Source organism: Thamnophis elegans, chromosome 9, assembly GCF_009769535.1.
Source record: "Thamnophis elegans isolate rThaEle1 chromosome 9, rThaEle1.pri, whole genome shotgun sequence".
NCBI classification, from domain to species: domain Eukaryota; kingdom Metazoa; phylum Chordata; class Lepidosauria; order Squamata; family Colubridae; genus Thamnophis; species Thamnophis elegans.
In genome coordinates, this window is record NC_045549.1 from 7,080,080 (window position 1) to 7,096,613 (window position 16,534).

Below are 16,534 nucleotides of genomic sequence, written 5' to 3' on the forward strand. Positions count from 1 at the left end.
CTGACTCATATATATGACGGTCGCAGTGTCCCAGACACATCTTCTGACAAACAAAGAAAATGGGAAGCCAGCTTTCCTGAATAATCATTACTAACTTAACTGGATTCACTTAAAAACTGTGGCAGAAAGGTTGTAAAAGGAGAAAATACTCACTTAACAATAGTCTTGCTTAGCTCAATTATGGTCATAATCGAGGAGTGCCTGGTACATAAAATATGTCTTCGCACATCACAGAAGAGGTCGGGGAGTTGTGTTGGAGCAGCATGAATCTGCTTCGTCCCTGCCTGGTATTTAACTGAGTCCAACCATGTTTAGTGTTCCCACAATCAGCCGAGGTTGTTTCAGGTTACGAAAAGATGGAATATTCTGCAGGAACCGTGTTCGCGATTGGGAAACCGATGGAAGGGATTAAGATCAGGTTGCTGATAAAAATCAGCGGATGAAATTTTGCTCCCGATCAGGCAGATCATCAGCAGGCAGAAAAAAAAAACTGTGTTGTGCGTTTGTGTATGTGTGTGTGAGGAGGGTGGGGACAAGGAACTGATTTCATTTGGAAAACATGAAAGCAAGAATGAGGAAACAATGATTCAGGTCGGAACTTGGGGGACGGAAGACAGGAATGAGAAAGTTATGGAGAAGAGCAACACAATCCTGCAGTTGTGATACAAGCATTCGTCTCCCCAGGGATGAGAAGATAGGTAAAGGTTCCCCTTGCACATATGTGCTAGTCGTTCCTGACTCTAGGGGGCGGCGCTCATCTCAGTTTCAAAGCCGAAGAGCCAGCGCTGTCCAAAGACGTCTCCGTGGTCATGTGGCCGGTGTGACTCAACGCTGAAGGCGCACGGAACACTGCTACCTTCCCACCAAAGGTGGTTCCTATTTTTACTACTTGCATTTTTACATGCTTTCAAACTGCTAGGTGGCAGAAGCTGGGACGAGTCACGGGGGCTCACTCCGTTATGCGGCGCTGGGGATTCGAACGGCCAAACTGCCGGCCTTTCTGATCGACAAGCTCAGTGTCTCAGCCACTGAGCCACCGCTTCCCTATGAGAAGATAGGAATCTTATAAACCCACATCATAAACCCAGCGCGGAGGTCCTGCTACATGATTTAACCTGCACCATCAAGCCAACTGTGGCTGATCCTGTACAGGTGGTCCTCGATTTACACAGCCATTTAGTGACCATTCGAAGTCACGACGGCACTGAAAAAAAGTGACCGATGACCATTTTCACACTTACGACCGCTGCAGCACCCCCATGGTCACAGGATCAAAATTACGCTTGGCAAGAGGTCATACCTATGATGGTTGGAGTATCCTGGGGTCACATGATCACCTTTTGCGACCCCCTGACAAGCAGACAACGGGGAAGCCAGATTCGCTTAACGACTAAGTGTTCCAAACCTATCAGCTGCAATGATTCACTTAACAGCGGTGGCAGGAAAGGTCAGAAAATAGGGCAAAGCTCACTTAACAACTGTCTTGCTTAGCAGTGGGAAATCTGTAAGCAGTGGGTTCAACTGTAATCATGTCAGATCTACCTTTACTCTCTTTATACAGAAAGGCTAAAAATGCCCAGACTTTTAATTTAGAAATCTTACTTCCTCTTCTCCTAGAAACTAGGTTCATGCAAAAATGCTGATAGATTTAAGGCTGAGAAAGTCCGATGTGTACATAAAGATAAGCAAGCCTTAATTCTGTGGTAAGATACATGACTTACCACTACTGAGTGCCTATATCTATCTATCTATCTATCTATCTATCTATCTATCTATCTATCTATCTATCTATCTATCTATCTATCTCCTATCTTATCTATCTATCTATCTAATCTATCATATCTATCTATCTATCTATCATATCTATTTCTCATCTATCTTCTACCTATTTCTCATCTCATCTATCTATCTATCATATCTATCCATCATATCTATCTATCTATCTATCTATCTATCTATCTATCATCTATCCATCATATCTATCTATCTATCTATCATATCTATTTCTCATCTATCTTCTACCTATTTCTCATCTATCATCTATCTTCCATCATATCTATCTATCATATCTATTCTCATCTATCTTCTACCTATCATCTATTTCATCTATCATCTATCTATCTATCATATCTATCCATCATATCTATCTATCTATCTATCTATCTTCATCTATCTATCTATCTATCTATCTATCTATCTATCTAATCTATCTCTTCTATCATATCTATCTAATCTATCATATCTATCTATCTATATCATATCTATTTCTCATCTATCTTCTACCTATTTCTCATCTATCATCTATCTATCTATCATATCTATCCATCATATCTATCCATCATATCTATCTATCTATCTATCTATCTATCTATCATCTATCTATCTATCTATCATATCTATCCATCATATCTATCTATCTATCATATCTATTTCTCATCTATCTTCTACCTATCTCATCATCATCTATCTATCTATCATATCTATCCATCATATCTATCTATCTATTTCTCATCTATCTTCTACCTATAATCTATTTCTCATCTATCATCTATCTCTTTCTTTTTCTATCTATCTATCTAATCTATCTATCATATCTATTCTCATCTATCTTCTACCTATCATCTATTCTCATCTATCATCTATCTATCATATCTATCTATCTATCTATCTATTTCTCATCTATCTTCTACCTATAATCTATTTCTCATCTATCATCTATCTTTCTTCTTTCTATCTATCTATCTATCTATCTATCATATATTTCTATTTCTCATCTATCTTCTACCTATAATCTATTCTCATCTATCTATCTATCTATCTATCTATCTATCTAATATCTATCTATCTACTATCATATCTATCTATCATATCTATTTCTCATCTATCTTCTACCTATCATCTATTTCTCATCTATCATCTATCTATCATATTCTATCTATCTATCTATCTATCTATCTATCTATCTATCATATCTATCTATCTATCTATCTATCTTCCATATCTATCTATCTATCTATCTATCTATCATCTATCTATCTATCTATCTATCTATCATCTATCTATCTATCTATCTATCTATCTATCTATCTATCTATCTTCCATCATAACTCTGCAACGCCTCGAGCAATTTCAACCAAACCGATACACAATGACTTACTCTCTGGAGAAAATATTGTGTGTGTGGGGGAAGACACTCTTAACACCCTCGGTTGTGTGTTACAGCCTGTTGTGCTGTACTGGCTTCTACTGTACAGCGCAGTGGAGTTGCCATGGTAACGGCTTCACAGTACTCCGCAAGGACGCTCCCTCTGGTAGGGGGGGAAAATCCGATATTAGAAATTAGGTTTGGTCCGGACATTCCCCCCCCCCCCTTTAAATAAATACCTCGGCAGTGGCAGGTTATTGGCTAGTTAATTATATTAAATATAGTGGTTACTGTTTTGGGTCGCTAACTTGTGGAGAAATATGACTGAGCCAGCTGTTGGATGGGGGCCCGATAGATTTTGCCTGGAAGATAATTCTCAGGCAGCCACGCCAGGATTAGCATCTAAGCATTTCCATCTCACCGCAGAGCTGAACAGCTGGGAAGCCGAAAGATTGCCAGAGAATTCCCAGCACATTATAGACCATATTTCTGTTTAAATCCTTCCGGCTTTTTTTTCCAGGCCTTGCCAATTCAGAAGGCCGTTTACAAAGTACTTAATGCGGGTGGGGTCGGGGCGAAGGAAAAGAGTGACCCCTTTCGATTTGGCTACAGCAGGTCGACAAGTTTAAAATCCCCGTTGGTTGAAGAGCGAGCCGGCAGCGGCCCCGTGTGGCATCGCAATGCATTTTCCCAAGGGTTGCGGCCCGTTGTGAAGCTGTGGTTTGAGTCTTGAAGTGAGTTTTAGGGGATTCTTTGCGGCACCTGCCAAGAAGCATGTGGAGGCAGCTGTTGTATCACAGAGGGTGAAACAACTGGAGGAAGATTTTCCAAATGTGAACTTTTCTGCTGTTGTTAATTGAGAAGTCATGTCCATCATAACTCTCTGGACAACGTTCCTCCAGGCCTTCCTGTCCTCTACCATCCTCTGGAGTCCATTGAAGCTCACGCCGACTGCTTCAGTGACTCCCACCAGCACCTCCTTCTCTTTCGTCCCCTTCTTCTTTTGCCCTCCATCGTTCCCAGCATGAGGCTCTTTCCAGGGAATCCTTCCATCTCCTTAGGTGGCCAAAGTCTTTGAGTTCCTCTTCAGGATCTGGCCTTCTAAAGAGCAGTCAGGGCTGATCTCCTCTAGGACTGAACGGTTGGATGGCCTTGCAGTCCAAGGGACTCAATGCAGGAGTCTTCTCCAGCACCAGAGTTCAAAGGCCTCCATTCTTGGCGCTCAGCCTTCCTTACGGTCCAACCTTCACAGCCATCCGTTGCAACTGGGAAAACCATAGCCTTGACTATACCTATTGGCAGGGTGATGTCTCTGCTTTTAGGCTGCTGTCTACATTTGCCATAGCTTTCCTCCCCAGGAGCAAGTGCCCTTTAATTTCTTTATAACCCAATAGAATTTATAACTCTCAACAAGCAGCTGGTTCTGGCCATGATTGGAAATAGCTGGAAAATTTCCTGCCCTAAAACATCTAGAAAGTATTTAAAAAAAAACCTGAGTCCTCAATCTATACAGGTCATTTTGTGACCATTCGTCACAAGGGAAAACAGAGTTCATGCGAAGTCCAAAGCACTTCCAAATTATTTTCGTACAGGTAGCCCTTGATTACAACCAATTGAAGTTACATAGGCACTGAAAAAAGTGAATTATGATCAATTTTCACTTATGACTGTTTCAGCATCCCAGTGGTCCCCTGATCAATATTCAGATGCTATAGCAGTAGCAGTTAGACTTATATACCGCTTCATAGGGCTTTCAGCCCTCTCTAAGCGGTTTACAGAGTCAGCATATTGCCCCCAACAACAATCCGGGTCCTCATTTCACCCACCTCGGAAGGATGGAAGGCTGTCAACCTTGAGCGGTGAGATTTGAACCGCTGAACTGCAGACAGCAGTTAGCTGAAGTGGCCTGCAGTACTGCACTCTAACCACTGCGCCACCTTGGCTCTGCTTGGTTTACTGGCTCACATTTATGACGGTTTGCAGTGTCCTGGCGTCATGCGATCAACATCTGTGGCCTTCTCACAAAAGTGAAGTAAAATGGGGAAGCCGGATTCACTTAACAACTGTATCACTAACAACTGCAGTGATTCATTCAACAAATGAACAGGTTGTAAATGGGGCACTCAACTGTCTTGCTTGGCAATAGACTCCCTGTATCCTTCCATAAACCTTGTACAGATTCATTCGTTGCTAAACCAAAAACCAACCAAACCTCATTGTCCACCATACTCTGAAGCTCCCAATTTATCAAGAAATGCCAAGGCTGTTTTTGGAAATATACCAGGCCACCTGGGTAAGCTACTGAATGATGATTGATTTTTAAATCAGGTATTTGGTTGATTTTTCGTGCTCTGGGTCTCATTAATCCATGCTTTTTGCAACTGATACACCACGCTTTCAAAGAGGACTTTCTGCAGACAGCAAAGCCGGGTTTAATGGCAACAACGAATACAAAGCATGCTTATGGGCTCAGGAGGAGGTATGGGCACCGTTGCTGGGTGATACAGCTATTTTATGCACAGGCCAGCTGCCGTGGCTACAGACCTGGCAGAGAACTGTGACTGCTGCTTCAGCCTGAAAACTCCTTTATTCCATAAATGTCTGAGCCAACAACGTTTGAGGCTTCAGCAGAGAATATATTGTGGAAATATATGCACAAAATATCCCTACTTTTTAAAAAAACGTTCTGTGATCTTAAAGAGTTTTTAAAAAAAAAGCAAAAATACCAGCCCGGAGCCTAAGAATTCTATTGACAAATGATTAAGATTTATTGATATGGTTAATGATACAGAAATGTGATGTTTTCGACCTTTTTTTCAGAAAAAAAAAAAGTTTCCAAGATGATCAATGTCGTACATCTTGCGGGCTAAAAACGGGGACTCATTAAACTACATCTAAAGCAGTGGTGGGTTTCCGGATCCCATTGCAACCAGTATGGTGCAATGGGGACGGGCATCCTCTACATGAACGCGAGCAGACATGCGCATGTGTACTTACTGCCTGCGATGCCTCCGCGACGTTCCAGCTGTTCGGCAGAGCATCGCGCGGATACCATACGCTCCGTGCACGTAAGCCCCGAACAGCTCAAATAAAGGTAAGGAGTGAGGGCGGGCGGGTCCTCCAGAGCACTGTACCGAAACGGTAGCTGGTGCTCCCAGCAGGCACCGCTACGCCATAACGGGGCGTACCAATCGTATCCCACCACTGATCTAAGACACCATGTAAGAATAAATCCATTTAAAGGAGCCAACCCAATTGATGCTTTGCAGTTTTAAAATCATGAAATGGTAAAGAGATTAATAAGTTAAAACCACAGTTACTTTTGAAGTTCCTTTCCAGGTTTCCCATGAACATATAAAATGTGTCCAAGTGTTTTAAGAGAACAACTTTAAGTGGAATATTTAGCAGTACGTTGAATTGATAAAACATGAAGCAAGAAAGCAGCTGAATACAAATCGGCTGCAGACAATTACGCCTTAGTCCAGGGATGTCAAACCTTGCAACTTTCTGTGGATTTCAACTCCCAGAATTCCCCAGCCAGCCAGGTTCACAGATCTTAAAGTTGCAAAGTTGGACACCCTGCCTTAGGCCAATAATCTAATGCATACAGAACATTAAATAAAACACACATTTTGGTTCAATGCAGAATCATAAATAGTCCTGATTTATCTAGGCGAGTCTGTTTGGCATCCCTGTAAGTTTGATGCATAGCTTCTTGGAATGACTTTCCGAGTGAAGGAAAGAGCCAGTTTGAATCCAAGGAGAAGTCATAAATGATTTACTTTGGGGATTTTATTCTACAGGAGAAGTCAATAGACTATGCTAGGAAATGGAGGGGATTGCCTTGAGAAGACAGGTGGATTCACAACCGAAAAAATTTAATCACCTAACCGAAGCAGTGGTAGACCAGTGCAACGCAAAACTGGCCTCCTTTTGAACATGTATCCAATATCACAACACATACAGAAAAGAATGATGGCTGCTTTCATCATTTACTGTCAAATGTATCCATACTCAGGAAATGCTTCTGCTTTAGAATAATCTGTGGTTACCTACCATCCATCTATGACAGACGTTTGTTAACTTACATCAAGCTACCCAAAATTGCTTCACTATGACTTAAAGATATAATTGAGGGTCAAATGCAAGCTTGGAAAGTTTTTTTAAAAAAATTTCCAGTTTATAGGAAGGGAGTTGCTGCCCTATATCAATCCCACAGGAATATAGATGATTAAAATGTATGTGATGAATCTGACGTATATCCAGTTTTGCTAATTATAGACACATCAGGACATTTAACACTTTCATTCATGCTATAAAAAAGAATGTTACGGTTGTTACAGCAAGTCCTCTCTTCGGTTGTTTTGGCAACAAATGTTCATGCCCAGCAAAGACTTCACCCAAGGAACGTGCAAATAAAATACCAGCTCGTAGCAATATTTAACCGCATAATATAGTTGAATCTAGTTAAGCAAAACCAAGCATTGATAAAATGAATAACTGATCAAGTGCTGGGAACACTCGGCTTCAGTTACACTTCTGGAAATGCTATAATGTACTTAAAAATTCTGGACCTGCAAAATAAAAGAGGGAAATTAGCAGTTCAATAAAGGTAAAAGGTTCCCCTGCACATATATTCTAGTCGTTTCTGACTCTAGGGGGCAGTGCTCATCTCCGTTTCAAAGCCGAAGAGCCAGCGCTGTCCGAAGACGTCTCCGTGGTCATGTGGCCGGCATGACTAAACGCTGAAGGCGCATGGAACGCTGTACCTTCCCATCAAAGGTGGCTCCTATTTTTCTACTTGCATTTTTAATCTGCTTTCAAACTGCTAGGGTCGGCAGAAGCTGGGACAAGTCACAGGAGCTCATTCTGTTAGCAGCGCTAGGGATTTGAAACCTCCGAACTGCCAACCTATCTGATCGACAAGCTCAGTGTCTTAGCCACTGAGCCACCTAGCAGTTTAATAGACCAGCTAAATAAAAGTGGGAGCTAAGTTCTGAGAACATTCCGAATATGCACACAGTTAAGGCTCTAAATAGGTAACCAGAAATTTATTTAATCTTAATTTACCCTGGGTTTGTTAGAGAATCTGCCGTTGGAAGCACTAATAAGGACATTTGCTTTTAATTAGTGGCTGAGGACTTTAAGGACATTATGCGGATTGGTTTTTTATGACAGTGTATGAACAATGCCCTAAAGCAGAGTTTGTCAAACTAGACACTTTAAGACTTAATTCCCAGAATTCCCTAGCTGGGCATGCAGATTTCAATAGAAACATACAAGGACAGAGCTTTTCGATTAGTAAACAGAGTGACTTGGAGACACATAAACTAGCACTCTTGGTAAGGTTTACCGTCTCAATCATATTTCATGTTTGTCTCTGTTGCCTTTGAAATCTTCATTTACATCGAGGGTTAAAATGGTACTTTTTGCAAGTATTCAAACTCTGTTCTATAAACAACAAAAAACGCAATTTGAATTAGAAACCTAACAAAGGTAGAGAATTACAGAAATATGCAGGAATCCTATAACGCTTGTTCTGAAGCAATCCCCGTTATACCCTTGAACCATACACCTCTTTGCTAATATGTCTTTAAAAGCTGGAATTGTCCAGGCCTATAATTCCTAATAGCCACACTAATCCGGTATTAGCAATAGCAGTTAGCAGTTAGACTTATATACCGCTTCATAGGGCTTTTAGCCCTCTCTAAGCGGTTTACATATTGTCAGCATATCGCCCCCAACAACAATCCGGGTCCTCATTTTACCCACCTCGGAAGGATGGAAGGCTGAGTCAACCCTGAGCCGGTGAGATTTGAACAGTCAGCTGAAGTAGCCTTGCATGCTGCACTCTAACCACTGCGCCACCTCAGCTCTAAAAGAGCCATAAAAGAGCTTTTAAAATTACAGTCAGTAAATGAAATAGATATATTTTAGAAATGGAAAGTCTCTAACATTTTCACTGGCTCAAATATTTCAAGGTTATTTATCTAACAAATTCATGGGACTATTAAAGTGGCACACCATTTGTCTGAAATGGTGCAGGGCGTGGATGTCAAACTCTAATGCATCACATGACATTGTCGCAACATTTTTTATCTTTGCAGAGCCGGGGTGGGCGCATGTTGCACCTGGCCCGTGGGCCGCCAGTTTGACAGGCCTGGTGTAGGGTTTCCTGCCTAAGAAGAGGCTGGACTAGAAGACCTTCAAGGTCCTTCCTACCCTGTTATCCTGAGATTGGACCATCCAATTCCCTAGATCACCAGGGAAAAACACAGTTTCCACTGTGTTCATATTGCTTAGGCCCCAATGTCATCTCAGTTCAAAAGACAAATTGGGTTGGTTGATCTCTCAAAGCAAAAGATTTTTGGATAGATGTAGCAGGAACAATCAGGGAAATGGGTCCCAAAGTTACTTTTTCAAAAGGCATCTGGACTTTCTTGGTTTTTTTTCCTGGAAGACATTTTGCTTTTCATCCAAGAAGCTTCTTCACTCTGGGCATTACAAAAGCGAAACGCCTTCGAGGGACAATGGGAGAAAATCCAGTTGCTTTCAGAGAAAGCAACTTCGGCGCAACCATGACCTGGATAACCGAGAATCTTGGCAAACCTCAGGGAAATTAAAATACCGTAATGTCCGATGCTGGAGCCAGCTTTCGTGTTTGTAATGGAGTTTCTCCAGATATTCCATGGGAATGCCTTGCGCTTCATCCCTTCCACGGATGTAAATCCTATCCAAGCATTTCTAAACAGGGGGGAAAAAAATGCAAGACTGGAATAGTACAGGGATGACAAACCTTTGTGTCAATGTGTGCCAAAATTGTGTGTGCATGCCCATGCCCTCACCCACAATGTAATGCACCCTGCCCACCTGTGCATGCATGTTCAATCCCCTCACATAAACCCCCACCCCCTCGTGTGTGTTTTGCCCTCCCCCGTTGGGCCTGTTTTACACATTCCCCAGGCTCTGGAGGCTTCCTGAAGCCTGGGGACGGCGAAAACGGTGTCCACAAGCCCTCCATAACGGCAAAACCTCAGTTGGCTGGCGTGCACATGCGCGCTGGAGCTGACAGCTCGCGTACCAGCAGATATGGCTCTGCGTGCCACCAGTGGCACGCATGCCATCTGTTCACCATTACGGTAGTAGGATTTTCAGGCAAAACTGAAATAAAGCAAAATGCCACCTTCTGATAGGAAAAGAGCAAACAACTGAAATGATCGGTTTTCCTAACATTTAAAAAAATTAATGAGTTATAAATCAAAACCCTGCCAAGGATTGTATTCTAAAACAGCAGCCCTCAACCTTTTTGGGCACCAGAGACCAGTCCCATGGAAAGGTTTTTCTGCAGATTGGTGGGGGCATTGTTTCACGTGCTGCCTCCATCCCATGGATGGAGCTTCACTTGTTTGCGTGGAGCGGTTGCTGGCATGCTGCGGATTGGTGCCAGTTCACGGCCGGGGGGGTTGGGGAGCCCTGCTCTAATGTCCAGTGCATTCATAAAACTTTATTTCTTACTTCAGGAGTAGCTCGGAGATAAATAATGCCATCCAGTTCAAGGCTCGATCCATACTGCTGATTCATCCAACTGTGCCAATCTTGATAAATAGTCCACTCTGTTTCGTTCATGCAATCAGATTCATATAAATTGGATGCAAAGATGTACCTTTCCAGGAAAAGTAAAGAATCCATTTTAGCTTTAATTATCCTAAGATGGGAAAACATTTTATTTTGGACATGGAACAAAAAACCAAAATAATTCTCACAGCCAGTTTAACTGTTGGAAGTTCTTCACTGCCGGTTGCAATTGTGAGATGGGTGGTTATATAAATCAGTGTTTCCCAAAGTGTGGTACGCGTACCCCCAGGGGTACGGGAAGAGTTTGGTGGGGGTATGCGTTGCACCGGAGTTTGGACGTGGAACCGCATCTCAGATTAAAATTAACAACCAGGGAACCAAATTATGATGATCTGTCATCTCAACATAAACAATTTCTTTTTTTTTTATCTCATGTTATTAATAATATGTATTTATAACAATTTTTCCCTACTGTTGACAATATACTGAAGATTGCTTTTTTAACATCCATAGATCCATCTTATCTTACAATGGTCCTACTTCTTCCCTCCCTCCTTCTTTCCTTCCCTTGTTTCTTCTCTCCTACTCCCCTTCCTTCCCTCCCTCCCTCCTTCCCCTTCCTCCTTCCTTCCTTCCCTTTCTTTTCTCCTTCTCTCCTTCCTTTCCTCCTTCCTTCCCCCCTTCCTTCTCTCCTACATTCCCTCCTTCCTTCCCTCCTTTCTTCTCTCAACTTAAACAATTTCATCCTTCTCATTGAATCAAATTAATGTTCTTTATAATATAACTTTCGTTTATTTTTGCGTATGTACCAAAAAAAGAAAAAAAGAAATATATTTTTGATTTTTATTAAAGCATGTTTTTTATGAGGGGTACTCAGCGTTACGAAAATTATAGGGGTACACATATGTCAAAAGTTTGGGAAACACTGATATAAATTAACAGAATAAATAAAAGACAGGATCCTAGCTAAAATCTGGTCTAGTTACAATCCAGCCCTCCCAAAGTCTGTAGGTACTCTTCCGAATACATCTCCCAGAATCCCCCAGTTAAAATGGCCATTGCTAAGAATGCTGGAAGTTGAACATCACATATCTGAATTGTTTTTAACACAATCGGGTATCAAGAAACCAATTCCAGTCACCCGAGCCCTTGTGATCTCTAGGCTGGAATACTGTAATGTGCTCTACACGGGGCTGCCCTTGAAGAGCATCTGGCGACTGCAGCTAGTCCAGAATGCGGCCGTGCGAGTGATCGTGAGCGCACCGCGGTTCGCCCACATAACACCTATCCTCCGCGAGCTGCACTGGCTACCTGTTGATCTCCGGGTGCGCTTCAGGGTGCTACTTACCATCCATAAAGCCCTCCATGGTAGTGGATCTGAATACTGAGAGACCGCCTTCTGCCGATTACCTCCCTCCGTCCCATCAGATCGCACAGATTGGGCCTCCTCCGAATTCCATCCGCCAGTCAGTGCCGACTGGCGACCACGCGGAGGAGAGCCTTCTCAGTAGCAGCTCCGACCCTTTGGAACGATCTCCCCGTGGAGATTCGTACCCTCACCACCGTCCAGACCTTCCGCACAGCCCTTAAGACCTGGCTAACCCGTCAGGCCTGGGGATAGATTTTAATCCGCCCCGCCCGAATGTTGAATGAATGTTGTGTTTTACTGTTTTGTTTTATTTTATTCACATTTATGTTTTCTCTTGCACTCCCTCCTACGAGTTGTAAGCCGCCCTGAGTCCCCTCAGGGAAAAGGGCGGCCTATAAATGCCAAATAAAACTACAAAACTACAAACTAAAAATTCCATGATTGGAAAGAGGAAAGCTTTCCCGTTTTCCAAAAATTGAACGATGCAAAACTGAGGGGAGATGACATAAGAAGAGAGTTATCAAGAATCAGACGGGTACCTGTCACTATAAACTGATCGTTCAAAGAAAACCACAGCGTTCTCAGGTTCTTTTAGTTTCCCTTCAAGGGATTTGAGTTGAGCCCTGATTCTGCTTAGACAGGCGTAGGCTTGAAAAGTAAAGGACCATCTCTCCGGCTTCTCATACATCATTGAAGAAGGTTTCCACCGCTCTTTTGTGAGGCTGTCAGCTCCTGTTTAAACGTTCGTAAAAATTACGTAAGAATTAAAAATTGGCTTTGCTTTAATGATAGATTTACATGTTCTTAAATTCTGGACACACCCTTCAATTGCAGAGTTGCCTATCGGTGTCATAAAACTTCTCTTAACACGGAATGCAGCAGCATGCAGTATCTTGTCCCTCCTCGGTTTTGTCTCAAAAATCTATTTCTTATGATGGCCTATTCCATATAATCGCTATTTATCATACCTCACAGTCATCGCGGCAGTCTTGAACATTGCACCATTTTCCCACTGGCTCTGGAACAATTTCCCATTCCTCTCGGGCTTTTTTGAGAATATTCACAAAGGTAGATTTACCTGCGGCTAAAGAAGAGAAGATACTCATCAAGCCAGTAAGATTCTGCAGTTGTCTTTAGAAATCACTTGAATTTGAAAAAGGAATTGAATTTACTGACTTAATTTCTATAGCCACCTACCACGAACCAAGTCACTCTGGGTGACAGAGCGTTTTTCAGGTGGGGATAGAACGTCTAAGCTCCCAGCCTGCAGGTCTGATGAGTCATGCACTGGCCATGCCCACATCCAAGTGGCGGTTGGAACAGACTTCTTTTCAGGTGGGGAGGGGGAGTAGAATGTCTAACTCCTTAGCATCAGAGCGGGTTAATAATACTATAAGAAATACTAACGATCTGATGGTCATTTTGAAAAATCCTTTCTTAGCAAGCACCTAGAAGCCAAGAGGAACCTACATGCCAAATTTCAAGTTTGTAGGCTTTATGATTCTGGGGATTTCGGCTCAGTGCTTAATACAACTGCCTGATATGTAATACAGCCCAGGTTCGATTCCCAGTAAGGGTATGGCTAGCTGATGAGAGCTAAATAGCTTGAAATAGATCTATACTAGTCTCCCTTTATTTATTTATCAGCACAAATGCAACACAAATGTAACAAAGGCAACATAAAAAAATGGCTTTCGGCCTGGATGGCTCCTAGGGTGAGCCAAAAGACAGAAAAGGGAAGCAGTATGCTCCCTCCCATATTTGGGCATACCAGGGGTTGTGACACAATACATACATATACACATGTGTTATGGCCTGGCAGGAGCCGTTGGAACTGCTGCCAGACTCCGACAGCGAGGGGTCTTATGAGTCGGCCCTGGAGGAGGTGGAGGACCCTGGGCAGGGTGTCGACTCCGAGCAGGGCGAGGAGAGACTGGTTGGCCACTAGGTAGCGGCAGAGCACTGGATCAGAGGGAGTGTTCAGAAAAACATTTGGGAGTTGTTTCAGGATGCACGCCGTCAAAGGGCTACTCGACGGAAGGAACAATTGCGTAATTGTAGGAGATGATTGCGCTTAGCTGATTTAAGATCCTCGCCTGATTATAAAAGAGACTGTTTGTGCCACGCCCTGTTTGCAGGAGTCAACAGTTCATGATTCAGAGAAACCAACTTGGAGAAGTGGTTTGCTGTGAGAGCTTGTTTGCATTGCCTAGGTTTGTAAGAATTACTGCCAGAGTGCTTATTTCTTTGTTTATTTTGGGCTTACAGCCAACGAGAGTCTGGACTGATTAAAAGTATTCTTATGTTTAAGTTTAAGTTTTATTTTATTTATATGCCGCCCTATTCCCTAAAAGGGACTCAGGGCGGCGAACAACTTAAATGGGAAGGGGAAACATACAAGTACAAAATAGACATTAAAATGACCAACAACCACACCTGTCGAGAGGGGAGGGGAGTTCATCAACTCCAGGCCCGCCGACACAGCCAGGTTTTAACGGCTTTTCGGAAAGCAGGGAGAGAGGTGAGGGTCCGAATCTCCGCGGGGAGTTCGTTCCAAAGGGCCGGAGCTGCAACAGAGAAGGCCCTCCCCCGGGTCGTAGCCAGATGGCATTGGCTGGTAGATGGCACCTGGAGGAGGCCGACTCTGTGAGATCTGACGGGTCTTTGGGAGGTAATTGGCAGCAGGCGGTCTCTCAAGTACCCAGGTCCAATACCATGAAGGGCTTTGTAAGTGATAACTAGCACCTTGAAGCGTATCCGGAGACCGATTGGAAGCCAGTGCAGCTCGCGGAGGATAGGGGTAACGTGGGTGTATCGAGGTACACCCACAATCGCTCGCACGGCCGCGTTCTGGACCAGTTGAAGTCTCCGAATGCTCTTCAAGGGCTGCCCCATGTAGAGCATTATTTATGTTTGCTTGTGGCTTTCGTTCCTGGACGGGAGAAGGGGGGGTCAGAACACACATGTATGCATGCATGCGTATACACACACACATCTATACACAAACAGATACATACACACATGTGTGTATGTGTGTGTGTTTATGTATGTATGTACATTTGTGTGTGGGTATAAAATATAATGCTATAAGTGACCCAGAGTCACCTATATGAGGCGGGCATCTATATAAGCTTGTTTAATATGAGCCAAGGTGGCGCAGTGGTTAAATGCAGCACTGCAGGCTGACTGCTAGATCAGCAGTTCAGCGGTTCAAATCTCACCGGCTCAAGGTTGACTCAGCCTTCCATCCTTCCGAGGTGGGTAAAATGAGGACCCGGATTGTTGGGGGCAATATGCTGACTCTGTAAACCGCTTAGAGAGGGCTGAAAGCCCTATGAAGCGGTATATAAGTCTAACTGCTATTGCTATTGTTATTGCTATTAATAAATAAGAGTAAATAATACATTTCACCACCCCAAGTTCGTAAAAAAAACCCAAAAACATTAATTTATAGTTGTTGGGGGGAGCAGCCTCTCCAATAGCAAAGGTCAGGCTGATCAAGGGCCCAGAACTGACTGAAATCAAGATATATTACGTTTCCAAGCGTTCCTCTATCTCAGAGGTCTTCTAACTTGGCAACTTTTAAAACTTGTGGACTTCAACTCCCAGAATCCTCCAGCCAGCTATGCTTGTGGATTTCAGACTATGCTGGCTGGAGGATTCTGGGAGTTGAAGTCCACAAGTCTTAAGATGGCCAAGTTTGATGACCTCTGCTCTATCTACTTAGCTGCTTCCCCCGCTTCAGGGCTTACCTATATTGCCCTCGATGGCGATCTTCTTCACGCCGCTGCGGCTCCGCTTGGGTGGAGTTGCCATGGAAGCGGCCCGCCGGTAACCAAACGGAGCTCTCTCTCTTACACAGCCGCTCAGGGGGAAAAAAAAACGGAAGCGCAGGAAGGACAAAAAAGCGCGGGAACGCAACTTCGCCGGCTACGCCAAACGCCGCTTTATCTTCCCGCCAGCGTTCGAATCCGATTCGATCGGTGTTGGCTGCGCCGCCCAGTGACGTCACGCGCAAAGCTCCACCCAACTGGCCCACTTTCCGCGTCGTCGTCCCCCTTGTTTGTTTCTTCTCTATGGCTTCTGTGTGGCTCCGCTACAGGGGCCCGAGAGGGACAGAAAAGGTGAGGTGGAAACGCGGAAAGTCCGTCTAGCTTAGAGCGCGGCTTAGCAGTCAAAAGAACCCATTGCCAGATGGGGACTCGCCTCGCCTCGCCAGGCGCCGATGCCGGCTTTGAGAGAGAAAAAGGGAAGTTTAATCGCAGGCCGAAAAACGGATTCAGCCGGAAAGGGAGGGAGCGAGAGCTCCGAGCGCATCGATCGATCAGTTGTGATGATGCGGTTGCTTGGCAACAGACACCCTTTCCATCCCGGACAAAATGAATTCCTTGCAAAACAAGATGTTTTTCTTTTCTTTTTAATCATTATTCTGTCTAGTTAACTTT

At 43.6% G+C, this 16,534-nt stretch overlaps 1 protein-coding gene across 1 annotated transcript; it reads right to left on the minus strand.

Annotated features, from left to right (window-relative positions):
- Positions 1–8,106: 8,106 nt before the first annotated feature.
- On the minus strand, positions 8,107–16,343 carry DCK (deoxycytidine kinase). The gene is given in 8 exon segments (XM_032224428.1): positions 8,107–8,565; positions 8,568–8,596; positions 9,774–9,889; positions 10,661–10,808; positions 12,629–12,782; positions 12,785–12,821; positions 13,058–13,173; positions 15,842–16,343. Coding segments are annotated over 8 exon segments (723 nt in total). The 5' UTR covers positions 15,906–16,343; the 3' UTR covers positions 8,107–8,506.
- Between the last annotated feature and the right edge of the window lie 191 nt (positions 16,344–16,534).